The sequence below is a fragment of the Callorhinus ursinus genome, unplaced genomic scaffold (assembly GCF_003265705.2).
Source record: "Callorhinus ursinus isolate GAN/ISIS: 27379988/994484 unplaced genomic scaffold, GSC_fseal_2.0 scaffold15, whole genome shotgun sequence".
NCBI classification, from domain to species: Eukaryota; Metazoa; Chordata; class Mammalia; order Carnivora; family Otariidae; genus Callorhinus; species Callorhinus ursinus.
In genome coordinates, this window is record NW_027397077.1 from 2,558,367 (window position 1) to 2,574,728 (window position 16,362).

The 16,362-nt window shown below is 45.8% G+C and overlaps 1 protein-coding gene across 6 annotated transcripts in view; it reads left to right on the top strand.

Annotated features, from left to right (window-relative positions):
- The window catches only part of GATAD2A (GATA zinc finger domain containing 2A), a 102,377-nt gene that overhangs the window by 39,185 nt on the left and 46,830 nt on the right, over positions 1 to 16,362 (top strand). For all 6 annotated transcript variants that reach the window (XM_025884698.2, XM_025884694.2, XM_025884695.2 and 3 more), the window contains one exon: positions 1,059 to 1,147. In XM_025884698.2, coding sequence (XP_025740483.1) covers positions 1,133 to 1,147 — 15 coding nt within the window. In that variant the 5' untranslated portion in view covers positions 1,059 to 1,132. Of the gene's footprint in view, positions 1 to 1,058; positions 1,148 to 16,362 lie in introns of those variants that run through there.

The window sequence follows — 16,362 nt, forward strand, 5'->3', positions numbered from 1 at the left end:
CATGAACTGTGAATTGCTGTGAACCCAGTTTAAAAAGAAAGGTTTCATATCGGAGCCAAGCTCCTGGTAGTCATGTGGGCACAAAGAATGACAACAGAGGTGATACTGACAATATTCGGCAAGCTACAACTGACAGCACTGCCTAGCAGTCAGGGATTTGGCTTGTTCTCTAGGTTTAGCCTCTGTGGGTGGAGCCCTGCATGTCTGATGTCACAAAGGAGGGGAAGTCCTAGGGCCACACTGTCTCTGTGACCTTGGGAGAATTCTGAACATTCTTGATCCTTAATTTTCCTGTCTGTAAAACAGGCAGCTCCTTTCTCCCTGGGCAGTTTTGTAATCCCTGTGGAAATGATCCCAGAGTAAAACTTTGAGTTGCCCTATGAAGGTAAAGTCTGCCAGGGTCCAGGCACATTGCACCCTGAGCTTCTTGAGGGCAAACCCTACAACTGCCTGGAACAGTGGGTGGTTTCCCTGACATCTGTGTGAGGGAGCATGGACTGGGGAGCAAAGAGGTCATGTCTGTAGAGGGAGACCTGGGTGACTTTGGGCAAATTCCTGAATGTTAGACACATTAGATCCCTTATCTGTAAAATGGGGATGATTGCGTAACCCCAAGATTGTCCTGGGGATTCAAAGAGATAGGGAGGTTTAGCATAGTAACTGGAACACGCTACTGAGTATCTATTAAATTCTAGATATTACTATTTCTGTTATTAATGTTATTACTGTTATAACCAAAATGTTGAACCATTTCTGTATATTCAGTATGTCAGCATCTGGCTGCTTATTACCACCTCATATCTCTGTCCATATTGCTGAAGTCAGTGTCTGGGATGCTAGGGTTTATTGGTTAGTACTGTATCGGGTCATAGGTTAGAGAGTGATAGAAATTTATTTCCTCAGCCTGCCCCCCTGTGGAATGTAGCAAAGGCAGAGCTGTGGTTGAAATCTAAAATTTTGCTGTGTAATTCCAGGGGTGGGAGATACTGAAAATTGTCCATATATTCCAGAAACTTTCCTTGGAAACTTAGTGTTTCTTTTTCTGTTGTTTACTTTAGGTTGGTCAGCACGTTGACACAAGTTGCCTTTTGACGTAGCTGCTGCCATGGCCAGCTGGTAGGACCAGCATCCCATGCACAGAAGCCAGGTGAGTGTTTGGGGTCTGATATCTGTGGAATGAAAGCTCTTGATTGACCTGCCCGGCGAGCCTCATTCAGCTCCTTGGACATTTGAGACCGAGCATTGCTTAGAAGCTTACAGCCACCTCCTAGAGGAAATGGAGGGAGGCTGTCACCATGGGATCACCCAGGCCCTGCCCGTTGCTTCCAGGGAGGCCATTTGTTCTCACTTTGTGTCTCAGGGTTCACTCACTTGAAAAGCCCAGGCCTAAATGGGATAAACCTTCCTGGGAGTATCAGGAGCAGAGGATAATCCTGGCCAGATGGCCTTTGCCCTCTGGCCATTTTTGTGATTTCCCAACAGTGACCAAAATGAGTAGAATTTTTTTCTGACCCCACTGTTGGTGGCACAGGGCCTGGCACTGGTGCTTGGAGCTGGTTGCCCTGACCCCCGACTCAAGCCTGTGAGGAAACTGAGCCAACCTCACCCCCTGCTTAGGGTTCTCAAGTGGATTCTCAAGGGCTGTCAGAACCCAGCAGGACAGATCTTGACACCTCGGTGGGGTTTTTGTGTTGTAACCAGCAGGGTCTGGCCAGCCATGTTTTGGCCCAGGACTGTCTATCTGGAGAAGAATGTAGAGCTAAGAGTTAGAACTTGAAGGCAGGTTGGAGACCTCTTGGGTTGGTCAGCTGCTCCTGGGTTGGTCAGCTGCTCCTCTTCCAGGCCAGCCAACAGGTGACTCCTGAGGAGTGCGTGCCCCTTTAACAGTGCCATAGCCACATGGGATGAGAACCAGCCGCCTGGATTTGCCCGCTTCTTGACAAGAGTTGGGATTGGTTTTGTGAGGTTTTGGCTCTTATTTGCATATAGCAAAAAAAAAAAAAGCAAAACACATGAACATGGTCAAGTAATCCTGTTAGTGGGAAAACATTTCCAGAATGTTCTTCTAACAAATAAGCTTTACCAGTGCTTTAAAAAAATGTTTTTTAAAGATTTTATTTATTTGAGAGAGTGAGTGCAACCATGAGTTGGGGGGAGGGACAGAGGGAGAAGCAGATTCCCCGCTGAGTGGGAGCCTGGCTTTAAAAATTTTTTTCAACAATCAAGATATAATTTGTCTATCATACAGAATTTGTCTACCATACATTTCACCCATTTATAGTATATGATTCAGTGATTTTTTTTCGTTCGTTCGTTCTTTTTTTTGGTATATTTAAGAGTCGTGCAAGCATCACCTCTGTCTAGTTCCAGAGCACTTATCACCCCAAAAAGAAACTCCATCCTCTGGCACACCTGGGTGGCTCAGTCATCAAGCGTCTGCCTTTAGCTAAGGTCATGATCCCGGGATCTTGGGATCGAGCCCCGCATTGGGCTCCCTGCTCAGCGGGAAGCCTGCTTCTCCCTCTCCCACTCCCCCTGCTTGTGTTCCCTCTCTCGCTGTCTCTCTCTCTGTCAAATAAATAAATAAAATCTTAAAGAAAAAAAAGAAACTCCATCCTTATTAGCTGTCACTCCTTAACCCCCTTCTCCCGCTAATCTGCTTTCTGTCTCTATGCATTTGCCTGTCCTGGGCATTACATATCAACAGAGTCATACAATATATAACCTTGTGTGTCTGGCTTCTCTCAGCATAGTTTTTGAGGTTCATCCACATTGTAGCATGATTCAGTAATTCATACACTTTTATGGCTGAGTAATAATTCCATTGCATGGATGGACCGCTTATTTATCCGGGATAAATTTGGGTGTTTCCACCTTTTGACAATTGTGAATAGTGCTGCTATGAACATCTGTGTACACAATATGTGTGGATGCGTTTTTGGTTCCTTTGGGTATATACCCTAGGAGTGGAATTGCTGGGTCATGTGGTAAGGAACATTTTGAGGACCTGCCAGACTGTTGTTCTGGCAGCTGTACTATTTTACATAGCCCAGCCCTGCCTGAGTCCCCCAGAGGAGAAAGAAGTGACCTAAAGTCTGTGCTGGTTTCCTAGAGCTAGATGAGGTTTGGATCATCAGTGTTGATGATGCTTGATACCTGGTCCTGGTGGCTTGTTATCTGGTGCTGGTGGCATAGTGGGACATCCACAGGGGGTGGGCCTGGCACTTGGCTGTTGACAGGCTATCTTTAGACATTAGCATTTAAAAATCAAGGAACTTTACATCTGAAAAAGGTCTTACTTGAACCCCGGCCCAGTGGGGTTAGTGACTGCCCTTGTCTTGCTGCTTAGGTCATTGTCTGAAGGCAGTGGGCTGGCTTAGGGTTCTCTGAGGTTCTGGGATAGGTGCTCCCCCCTCTGCCTGGTTCTTTGTTAACTCCGAAGTAGTAAGTACTTGCTGAATGAATGAATGAAACAAACAAACAAACCTCCTTCTTCCCTGTCACAGGGCAAGCAGGGAAGACACAGCCATAGCATTAGAAGCAGAGAGTCTGGGGGTTTAAAGTCCTGGAAGTCATCCTAAGTGTTCTTTCTGGCCTTGCCTCCCCCACCCAGTATATGAAGGGGCTTGATAGGAAAGGGACAGTCTGTGAACAGTTATGACATGTAATGCTTAATGCTACACAGGCAGAAACACCCTTGAATAATTATTTTTTAGGATTTATAAATATGTCAGCTTGTACTTTTTGTTGTGGGGTATAAGTCACCTCAGCAAATTGATTGATTTGGGGTTTTCTCTGGTTAATACCAGCCCACACCCACTTTTCGTTGTACCATGGCCTGTGGTCAGCTAGGGTCTCCCCATTCCTGCCACCCAGGACTCAGTGGGCACAGAAGAGGAGCAGGGCAGGAGGAAGGCTGGCTCCAGGCGAGTCCTGAGTCACACACACATAGCCCCCACACAGTGCCACACCCTGTACACAGTTGAGGTGTGCACACCTTGGGTCAGACTGCCTGCTTGGGCTAATGGATGTGGCATCTGCCCCTTGAATTTTGCTTGTCAGAAGCCCTGTTTGTTCAAGTACACACTGCTCATGTGCTGAATGACTAGCCTTATGTTGGATGTTAAGGATTAAAAATGGGTGTGACTTGGGGCACCTGGGTGGCTCAGTCATTGAGCGTCTGCCTTCGGCTCAGGTCCTGGGATCGAGTTCTGCATCAGACTCCCTGCTTGGCTGGAAGCCTGCTTCTCCCTCTCCATCTCCTGCTTGTGTTCCCTCTCTCACTGTCTCTCTATCAAATAAATAAATAAAAACCTTAAAAAAAATAAAAGTGGGTGTGACTTTCAGAAAAACAGTTCACAGAGAAAGTGAATGCAGATGGCCCTAACCAAGGTATGGAAGATGTTCAGGTCTTTCTGATACTAAGAATGTTCATTGGAGCTTCCCCAAAACAACATTTCTGACCTTTTGTCCCCAGAGGTGGATACCAATCTGTTGGTGGAAATCAGGCACTGCCATATGTTGCTTTTGGAGGTTCACAACTCCTCAGAGAAAGATTGGCTTACCCTTTGCTCCAGAAATTCCACTTCTAGAAATGTATCACAAAGATACACTGTCAGAAATAAGAATTGTGACAAGGATGTTCATTATGCAATTCTGAAGTAGCAAAGCTGGAAATGACTTAGATGTTTGTCATTTGGGGCTGGAGATGGATGGGGGTGGATCTCCTGGTGGGGTGGCGTCAAGCCCCTGAAGGAAGGAAGGAGGCATGTCCTCATGTCTTGGTGACGGGATTTCTAGGGTGAAATAAGAAGTGGAAAAAACAAGGTGGAGGATAAAGAGATGTAGTACACTTACCTATCCAAGGGAAGGTGGGGGGGACATGGATGTATGTGTGTGTGTTTGCTTATACTTTATTTTTAAATACAGGAAATCTAAACCATAAATGAACAACATGGTCATTTCTGGGAGGAGGGCTGGGAGGAGACAGGGTTATCAGGAGCGTCTCTGGCTTTCTTTTCTATGTAGCACCAGATGGGTGTTTTACATAATTATAAACAAAAGTATGGCAGATGTTGTGAGGAGGGGGGAGAGAAGCAACCCCTAAAAACCAAAAGCAAAAGGAAATGAATATGAATCTAGGTATATGTCAGTTGTGACTCAAGTTGGTGACTTAACGTCTCAGAATTTCCTTCACTAGACTTTTAAACATAGTAGTTAGACTGTAAATGTTTTAGTGCGATATGTCATAAGGGCAAAAACTTCTTTTCAAAAAACTATTTTTGGGAATTATTTTTGGTTTTAGGTTAATAATACCAATAGTCTTACTGTTATATACAGTAGTGCCCCCTTCCCTACAAAGATGCTTGCCAGGGCCATCGTGGGATGCCTGAAAATGCAGATAGTATCAAACCCTATATATACTATGATTTTTCCACTTACAAAGTTTAATTTAAAAGTTAGGGATGGTAAGAAATTAACAACAACAACTAATAACAATAGAATTGTTATAGCTATGCTAAAAAGTTGTGTGAATGTGGTCTCTCTTTCTCAAAATATCTTACTACTGTACTCACCCTTCTTGTGATGATGTGAGATGATAAAATACCTATGTGATGAGATGAAGTGAGGTGAATGACGTAGGCATTGCAACATAGCATTAGGCTACTTTTGACTTATGTTGGTACTCCAGAGGATCGTCCGCTCCTGGACCGTGATTGACTGCAGATAACTGAAACTGTGCATAAGTGGGGACAACTATATTGTAGAAGAAAACAAGTAGTTAATGTCTTTAAGAGTCAGAATTTTCAGCAACAAAGAAAAATACAAGTATAAAATCAAAGCACTTGAAACATTTTAATTTTTTTTAAGATTTTTTTTTTTGACAGAGAAAGACAACGAGAGAGAGAACACAAGCAGGGGGAGTGGGAGAGGGAGAAGCAGGCTGAGCAGGGAGCCCAATGCGGGGCTTGATCCCAGAACCCTGAGATCATGACCTGAGCTGAAGGCAGACGCTTAACGATTGAGCCACCCAGGCGCCCCAAAACGTTTTAATTCTAAATCTGCATTGGGAATGTCCTGATTGTGTAAGACTATCAAGGCTGGGACAGATGAGTATGAAAAAGAATGGATTCCCAAGTTGGAGCATTAGATGTGTTAAAAATCCACAGGTTCATTTATGTTGGTGCTCAAAGGAAAGGAAGAAACCCGCTGTCCTCTTTAGAAGGTTCTAGGGAACCAATTCATTTTGAAAACTGGTAAATAGAAACTAGCATTTTTTTCTTTTTTGTACGGACTGAACTCTCGAGGAACAAAATAGTGGGTGAGAGCAACCTTCTCTCACAGGTCAGTGCTGCCCAACACAACTTCCTGGAACTCTGTATCCTCACTGTCCAATGTGGCACCTGGAATAGTTTGAAGAAATAAATTTTCATTTTATTTAACTTTAGTCTATTTAAATAGCTACATGTGGCTAATGGACAGTGTAGCTATTAACATATTCTGGCTAATTGAAATGATGGAATTATAGGCTTATAAGTTTTTGGACACTTAATGAAATGGTGAATCCAGATAGTGATCCTCCATGGCTGCGTGCCCTCAAGAAGGGTGCGTGTCTTTCTGGAATGATGTGTGCTTGGTTGGGCCTCAAAATCTAGTTTACAGTAAATCAGGGACATGTTGCATTGTACCACAGGGATGCCACCAGCAAACCTGACTGGGAAACAGGATAAATAAACGTATGGTTGAAAGGAAAGGTTGGGGGGGGCACCTATAGATTTCAACCAAGTGTGACTGACAAAGATTAAGAAATGCTTGTTAAATTGTTAGAGGTCAGCTCATAGGATTGTCGTTTGCTTGTGCTATAGAGATAAATACTGACCAGTTCATTCATAGAATGAATGCTATGTAGGATTTGCTTCACAGGAGCTAGTAGGTGTGGGGTAAGGCCGAGTGTAGAAGACCTGCAACCTGGGTGGTGCATGTGCGCTGTGAGTCATGCTCTTCTTGCTACTTCTGTGGGTATATTCGCAGTTTTCCATAATCAAAGATTTGAAAAATGGGCTTAACCCAGGCCTTCCCTCAGGGAGCCCAGGGCAGGAGAGACAGCTGTTTACAAAAGTGAGGGTGGTGGCCGCTTGTGGTTAGTTTAAATTCAAGCAGAAAACCTTCAAAGATTCTGGAATTGTGAAGTGGCTTGTGGCCTGTCATGTGGAACATCCTCTGATTACAGCATTGTTACTTTCTGTAATAATGATACTCACAGCTACCTTTCACAGAGCCTTCAGAGAGCATTAGTGATAAAGTGGGTAGTATTCCCATTTCATGGGGAGGAAACTGAGGCAAACCAGGCATTCTGGTTTCTACCTGATGCACTGTGATGCACCTTCCTTTCCCTGAGCCTCTGGCCTCCCTCCCCAGTACTTAGAGCTCATTTTACCACTGCATGTGCTTCTTCACTTTAATACTTTGTGATATCCCATACTTAGTTTTCTGACATAATGTGTGTGTGTGTGTGTGTGTGTGTGTGTATGTGTATGTATACACATGTAATATACATATATAAAGATTTTATTTTTATTTATTTGACAGAGAGCACAAGCGGGGGAGCAGCAGAGGGAGAGGGAGAAGCAGGCCCACCGAGCAGGGAGCCTGATAGGGGGCTCAATTCCGGGACCCTGGGATCGTGACCTGAGCCGAAGGCAGACGCTTAACGACTGAGCCACCCAGGCGCCCCTGACATAATATATTTTTGATTAGAGACCAGTCTCGCTTCATTGGTGTCATCTCTCCATAGTAGCTATACCCAGTCAGGATGGATAAAATAGATGGTTTGATCCTGTGTGTGATCTAGGGATCACTGCAACTCTCCGAGTGGAAGGGACCTCTCACTCCGTGTCTCTCAGCCTGGTGTCCAGTGTCCACTTACCTGCCTCCTTGTGTATCTTCCCAGAGTTTCCTGGGAGGAGGCCTGTCATGGGATCCAGTCAGCCCCTGGTTCCTGGTGGAAACTAAGCAGATATTTGGATAAATGAGTAAAACACCTGTGTGACTGAGGCGGGTGGCACATTCCCAGTAGTGTATTAATATAAAACCGTGGTGTGTGTTGTTTTGGTTTTAGGCAGTGTGAAGCCTGTAATGAACCTGACTTAAATCATGTTCTGCTGGTGGTGGTTTGTGTGACCCCAATTGTCTGAGGCCTTGCCCTCTTTCTGCCTTGGCTCCCCATTGCTAAATTGATCTTTGCCCACATGGCCATGCTTCCAGGCATTAGCTCCTGTGCTTGGAGGCAGTTCTTAGTTCCCACTTGTATGGTGGGTTTGTGTGACTTCAGTCGCTGTGAGAACTGGATGGTTGAGTCACAGAACCTAAAATTCACCAGTTAGCCATTTTATTTATTTTATTTTATTTATTTATTTTTAAAGATTTTATTTGAGAGAGAGAGAATGGGAGATAGAGAGCACGAGAGGGAAGAGGTTCGGAGGGAGAAGCAGACTCCCTGCTGAGCAGGGAGCCCGACGTGGGACTCGATCCCGGGACTCCAGGATCATGACCTGAGCCGAAGGCAGTTGCTTAACCAACTGAGCCACCCAGGCGCCCCAGTTTAGCCATTTTAAAGTTGTTATTTAATACACTCACAATATTGTATGATCATTGTCTCTGTCAAGTTCCAGAATGTTTTTATCCCCAAAAAAAGCCTGTACCCATTAGCAATCACTCCCCACTCCTCCACCTCTGTGCCCTTCAGGGCCCTAGCAACCACTAATCTACTTTCTGTCTCCATGGATTTGCCTGTTCTAGGCATTTCATATAAATGGAATCTTTTTTTTTTTTTTAAGATTTTATTTATTTATTTGACAGAGACAGAGAGACAGCGAGAGAGGGAACACAGGCAGGGGGAGTAGGAGAGGGAGAGGGAGAAGCAGGCCTCCTGCAGAGCAGGGAGCTCAATGCAGGGCTCGATCCCAGGACCCTGGGATCATGACCTCAGCCGAAGGCAGACGCTTAACGACTGAGCCACCCAGGCACCCCTAAATGGAATCATTTTTTATTCTGTGTGGCCTTTTTTATCTGCCTTCTCTCACTCAATGTAGTGTTTTCACTGTTCATCCACATTGTGACATGAATCAGAACTTCATTCCTTTTTATGAGTGAATAGTATTTCATTGTACGGATATATCACATTTTGTTCATTGTTCATCTGTTGATGGACATTTGAGTTGATTCTATTTGTTGACTATTGTGAATAGTGCTGCCTTTTTTTTTTAATATTTTATTTATTTATTTTACAGGGAGAGACACAGCGAGAGAGGGAACACAAGCAGGGGAGTGGGAGAGGGAGAAGCAGGCTTCCCGCTGAGCAGGGAGCCCGATGTGGGGCTTGATCCCAGGACCCTGGGATCATGACCTGAGCCGAAGGCAGACGCTTAACGACTGAGCCACCCAGGCACCCCTGCTGCTTTTTTTTTTAGATTTTATTTATTTATTTGACCGAGACACAGCGAGAGAGGGAACACAAGCAGGGGGAGTGGGAGAGGGAGAAGCAGACTTCCCTGCTGAGCAGGGAGCCCAACGTGGGGCTCGATCCCAGGACCCTGAGATCATGACCTCAGCTGAAGGCAGACGCTTAACGACTGAGCCACCCAGGCGCCCCAGTAGTGCTGCTTTTAACATTTGTGTATAAGTTTTTGTGTGAATACGTTTTCACATCTCTTAGCTTATGTACCTAGCAGTAGAATTGCTGGGTCATATGGTAATGCTGTATTTAACTTTTTGAGAGACTGTCAGACTGTTACCCTCATCACTGTACCGTTTCATGTTCCTGTCAGCAATGTATGAGGGTTCTAGTTTCTCTACGTCCTTGACAGCACTTTTTTCTTTTAATTAATGATAGCCACCCTGGTGGGTATGAGGTAGTATCTCATTGTGGTTTTGATTTGCATTCACCTGATGACAGATGTTGGACATCTTTTCATGTGTTTATTGGCCATTTGTGTATCTTCTTTGGAGAAATGTCTATTCAAGTCCTTTGCCTGTTTTTGAATTGGATTTGTTGTTTAATTGTTCAGAGTTCTTTATATATTCTATACACTAGACCCTTGTCAGATAGATGATTTGCAAGGTATTTTCTCCCAGTTTGTGGGTTGTTTTCTCTCTCTCTCTCTCTCTCTCTCTCTCTCTCTGTCTTTTTAAGATTTTAAGTAATCTCTACACCAAATGTGGGGCTCAAAGTTACAATCCTGAGATCGAGAGTCTAACACTTCTCTGACTGAGCCAACCAGATTCCCCTCACTCTTTTTTTTTTTTTTTTTTTAAGATTTTATTGATTTATTTGACACAGAGAGACCCAGTGAGAGAGGGAACACAAGCAGGGGGAGTGGGAGAGGGAGAAGCAGGCTTCCCACAGAGCAGGGAGCCCGGTGCGGGGCTGGATCCCAGGACCCCGGGATCATGACCTGAGCCGAAGGCAGACGCTTTACGACTAAGCCACCCAGGCGCCCCTCCCCTCACTCTTTTGATAGTGTCCTTTGCACATTAGATTTTAATTTTGGTAAAGTCCAGTTTGCCTTTTTTTTTCTTCTGTTGCTACTGTGCTTTTGGTTTCACATTTAAGAAATTGTTGCCGAATCCAAGGTCATGATTTACCCTTCCGTTTTTTTCTAAGAGGTTTATAGATTTAGCTTTTAATAGTTAGGTCTTTGATCTATTTTGAGTTAATTTTTATTAAAAGGTAAGGGTTTTGTTTTTGATCCTTATCTTTTTTACTGGCCTGAAAACATTTTGGCTTATTTAACCAGGAAGGGAGAGTGATAGCTGGGAGTTCTGAAAATACTTTTTCTTGTATGTTTAACATATATGTTGAGCATTTATTCTGTCCTGGGCTCTAGGGTGGTAGCACTGAACAAGGAGGTATTCCTTGTCTTATGGGAGATGGGGTTAGGAGGGTATACAGAGAGATGAGTGAATAGAATGTTAAGTGGCGATGAAGTGGGAAAGAAGTTAGAAATCCACAGAGGGGATTGTGTGGAGGGGAGATAATGTCATTTTGCTGTCTCAGCTGAAACCTGAAAAAGAGGGTAGTTCAGAGACCTGGGGGAGGAGCCTTCCAGGCAGAGAGAGCAGAAAGTGCAAAGGCCCTGGGGTGGGAGTGAGCTTGACTGTCAGTGGCCAGAATGTCACTGTGGCCTAAGAGAATGGGGTCAGGATGGGGTGGGGCACAGGATGGCAGGAGACAAGGTCGGAGAGGCTGACCTGACCTTAAGGCTGTGGTGAGGGCCTTGTTTTTACCTTGAATAGTATCTTTTACAAAAGGACCACTTAATGTGATACCCTCAAGCCCAGCTCCGCTCTTTCCCAGCGATTGTTGCAGGTATCTGAACAACTCCCTGCCCAAGGGGAAGAATTCCACTTACAGGGTAGAGGCTAGAAGTGGGATTTCTGTTTCCGGTCTTACAGCTGTGCAGAAAGTGCTGAGAGAACTTGTCGTTGGTAGGAACTGTTTCTTAGTCCCATGGGCTTTATTGAAACCGGAAACTTAGTCCTAAAAGTAAGTTTCCCTACTGGCTCTGATCCTCCTGGGGCATTTGCCAGTGCTCTGATACCACAGAATATGTGCAGGAAGGAGCTTGACAAAGGAAGCCCAGGAAAGGCCTCCAGGTGTTACTATATTGCTGGGTGCCCTGATGAAAACGTCAAAAGAGGCACCCCTGGTTCCCCCACTTTCTCCTTATATCTCCTCCTAGGAATGGAGGTGACTTTTTTGGTCCTTCCTGCACTTGTCTGTGCAAAACCTCTCTGCCATTTCCAGTGACGGGCCTCAGTGGAGCTGGTGGTTAGAGCTATGTCTTGACCCTGAGGGAGTTGGCACTGGAAGGGTTAAGGCTTCCCATTTTGTGATGTGACACCCGATGGGCACATTGCAGATGGCATGGAAATGGCAGGTGTAACCCTTTGTAGGCCATGGAGGCACATGGCCCAGGAGGCAGCTGGGAAGGAACAGAGGGCTGTTCTTTTCCCATGTGAGGCAAATGTAGCCAACTAGCCCTTAGAGTGACATCCTGCACCAGGGGGACTCCTGGCTACTGTTTTCCCTGTGGACATTTAATATTGCTCCGATTCCCCTTCACAGGCAGTACCTTTGTTTCTGTGTTGTGTGCTCCTGCAACAGCATCTCTTTCTTTCTGGCCGCAGGGTTGGGCTTTTGCCCAACGGCCCTGGCTGCTGGTGGGTCAGAAGCCTGTGGGGAGCCACTTCCAGGGGGTGGTATTAGGTGCTCACTGGGCACTTCGAGAGCAAACACAAAAGCCAAGTTCTTATCTCCAGTGTGAGCCTGAAGGAGCTACTCTAGTTTTAAAGACACTTTTTACCTGTCTTTCCCTTCTTAACATATGATCAGTGTAGGTGCACTTTTCTCCCTACTGTGTCCTATGGCTGGAGATGAAGACTGGCTTTCATCTCATGTCTCTGGGAAGGGGTGCTCAGAAGCCAAGGTATGGGGCTGTGGTGCAGATGTAGTTGAGGGGGATCTGTGTGATCCACATTATTCCCTGTTTTCAGATGTTTGCGGGAGATTGGCTGTGTCTGAGAGAAGATAAAAATATATACCCTACACTGTCTTTCCAGGATAGGATCTGTGCTTTCTTTAGTGCCCCCCCCATTCTCCCATGACTCCAGGGAGGGAAGTTGAGGTCTAGGACCTGATGTCCCAGGCCTGGCACTGCACATCCCGCGTGCGAGTTTGAGCAGCCTGGTGAACTGTCAGCAGGCCGGCCTTGTGACTGTCTATTTTCTGGAGATGACTTGTCCTGAACCCTGCTTTATTCCCACACACTGTGCTGGAGTGAACTACTACGAGTGCTGTGTTCTTTACTGTGCAGTCTGTGTGGGATTTGTGTTTAGGAATTTGAGGACCATTAAGGTTTTGTCTTTAAAATGTTGATGGTCAGATACCTTGGTGGCTCATTTGGTTAAGTGGTGGCCTTAGGCTCTGGTCATGATCCCGAGGTTCCTGGGATCAGGTCTCAAATGAGGCTCCCTGCTCAGCGGGGGGCCTGTTCCCTTTCCCTCTGCCCCTCCCGGTGCTTGTGCTCTCTCACTCTCTGTGTCAAATAAATAAATAAAATCTTAAAAAAAAAAAATGTTGGGGATGCCTGGGTGGCTCAGTCGTTAAGCATCTGCCTTCGGCTCAGGTCATAATCCCAGGGTCCTGGGATTGAGCCCCGCATCGGGCTCCCTGCTCCGTGGGAAGCCTGCTTCTCCCTCTCCCTCTTCCACTCCCCCTGCTAGCTGTGTCTCTCTCTCTCAAATAAATAAAATCTTTAAAAATAAATGAATAAATGAATAAATAAAAAATGTTGATGGTCACCACTTAAGTGTGTTAAAGTTCCTCCTGTCCAGCTTAACTTTGTTAAATATATCCCCCAAAAGCATTAATTCAGAGACATCACATCATTTACAAGTCCTCCACTTTAACAAAATCAGATTGTAAATGTGTGTTTATTTGTAAATGTGAAAACCAGAGGTGCCAGTTCTTTTTACTCTTTTCAGTCTTAATAACCTGTTTCTCTGGATGGTTCTTGAACCAAGGGCTGGAGGTGACTAGATAGATGATGTTGTGGCCTGTCTCGGATGACCCTCACCCCCTTGGTGGTAACAGGCTTACATATTTGATGGGTTATTAGCATTTCAGATGGAGTGCAGTGTGTGGGCACACCTGGAATATTTGAAGTGCTCTGTTAGGAGGAGGCTGAGATGCTCCTGAACTTAACCTTCCCTTTTGGTTCTTGGTCCAAGCTGAGCACTGCATTTACAAATGGCGTTTTTTTCCCAGAAGGGTTAGGTGGAGAGCCTTGTAGGGGCTAGGAGCAGAGAGGTCATCCCCTGAAGAGAGTGCCAGTGCTCAGATTGGTTTGTTTGATGGAGTGACTGGAGGCACTTGATTTAAGTTGTGTATATTTGTCTTTGGAGCATACTCTTCCATTTCACAGCTCTTAGGGCTTCCTCCTCCCACCCTGTCCTTTAGGATCCAGTTACAGGTTCTAGCCCTTCTCACTCTCACAGGCTGATGGCTGGTCCTGACCTCCACCCCTCTCCCAGTCCCTCAACTCCTGAAGGGTACCTGGGTGCCCAGGGAAGTCCATGGGAGGCCCTGCCATCACGGAGAGCCTCTCACACTGAATGTAAGTGGTCCAAGGATTCCTTTTCCTTCTACATAGTTTCATCCCATTTAAAAAACAACTGTTTAAAAGTTTTGATCTGGGGTGCCTGGGTGGCTCAGTCCTTAAGCGTCTGCCTTCGGCTCGGGTTGGGATCGAGCCCCTCATTGGGCTCCTGCTCAGCGGGAAGCCTGCTTCTCCTTCCCCACTCCCCCTGCTTGTGTTCCCTCTCTCACTGTCTCTCTCTCTCTGTCAAATAAATAAAATCTTTTAAAAATAAATAAATAAAAAGTCTTGATCTCTTTTTATTTGGTTTCATTTCCTTTTTTTGGAGATGGGTTTTCACACACCTATATATTTTGCCACTTCATCTTTTCTATCATTTTTTCCTCCCTCTCTCTTTACAAGTCCAGATTTTGCCCTTGGGGCCCAGCTCAAATGAAGCATTTCTCAATTCTTCCCTTCCACCAGCAGAGTGAACTTCTTTTCTGGTTTTGAGTTGTAATAAAATGGTGATTAGCACATGCATTTCACAGCCTTTATTAGGTCTGTGCTCCCATGAAGGTGGGGGCCCTGAGCTACTCTTCCTCCTACCCTCCACAGAGCAGGCACCACTGGGTCACTGGTCCCTTGGAGAGGTCACTGTCTGGTGTGGTATCAGCATTTGTTAGGAGCCTGTCAGCATCCACATCCTGCTGGGCCAGACAGGCTGTGAACTAGGAGATGATGGACTGTCCTAGGTAGTTAGTAACTGACCAGGCTTCTTGTGCTGCAGAAGTTCCCTTCTGGGTTTAGGCATTACTCAGATAAACAACAGTAAAGAGTGGTTAGGTTTTGCCTTCTCTGGAATCTTAACTTACAATATGCACAAAGTAGTAGAAATGAACATGGTTGCAGTGCTGGTGATTTGAAAATGCTCTGCTGATCCAGCCAGGTATGAAATCATTTGTCTTGGACAGGGGTTGGGGAAGTGTGGGCTAAAGTGGCTGAGGTGCATGGGGATTCATGTGAGGCCCCGTAGGGCTCTGGGTTTCTTCATGTGCTTTAGAAGTTGATGATTCTGGCCCCTGTGTCTAATCTCATTTTCATACTTCAGGGTTTTCCTTTTTGAGATAGGTGGATCAGAAGTTGAATGGACACTGATCACCCATAATAAATGCTGATCGTTTGCTCAGAATTGAACAGAGAAAGACCTTTTCTGAGATAATTGGGCAAGATTTGGAAGTGGGAGGAGGGGATAAAAACTCTGTGCATGTGTGGGGGTGCATGTGTCTATGAGTATGCATGAGTGTGGGTGCACATACATGTATATTTGTAGTGCAAAGTTGCTTGGTGTGCTGCAGCTTTGTGGAGTTGGGAGGTAACTGTCAGTGCCCCCGTTTCCATGTCTTCCTACCAGTAAGGTGTCCATTGAGTGGAGTCAAATGATCCCAAGTCTGGGGGGTTATGTGTTACTTGTCCCTTTCCCTCTCTTCTCACTGCCCTCCGCCTCCCCAGAATCCAGAGCCCAGGCACTATGGCCATTGGAGGTTGATAGATTGTCCAACTTGGGAGAAGCCCAAAGAGTGACTAAGCCCCTTCAACAGGATTCAAAGAAGAATTTCGTGGGGTCATGTGTCTCATTTTTATAAAGTGGTTGTCCACCTGGTGAGCTGTGTTCACTTCTTTTAACACAAAGCCAAAGGTTCAGAAAACCTGTATTGAGACCCCAGGCCCAGGCAGTCCCAATGTGGGATTGATAGGACACTACCAGGCTGGGGGTGAAGTGATATGCCCACCAGTCAGGCCCAGTGTTCACATAAGGGTCAGGAGAATTGAAGGACCAAAGTGGTGACTAAGTGGAGTCTAAGCCCCTGACAGGTCCCCAGGAAGGTCCCTGGGGTTCTCTTGCAGCTGCAGGCAGAAGGTACCAAGTGAAGATCATGATTGCAGAGAGATTTCTATCAATTCTGTGGGGCAGGACAGGGTGCAAGGCTATGACAGTGCTGCCTGTCTGCCCAGGACCTGTCCTAGAGTGGGGCAGTTGGAGGCACTGTGGTATGGATCTGCATCCTCCTGATCCCCAGAAGGGGTGCTCCCCACCCCCCCTTCATGAAGTTTCCCTGGCACAGATGACCCCTTTCTTCCTAGCCCTCAAGGGTGAAGGAAAGTCCCGGTCACCTGGAGAAGTTGGGCCCTGCAGCTCCCTTCCTACTACAGGACATCCCCA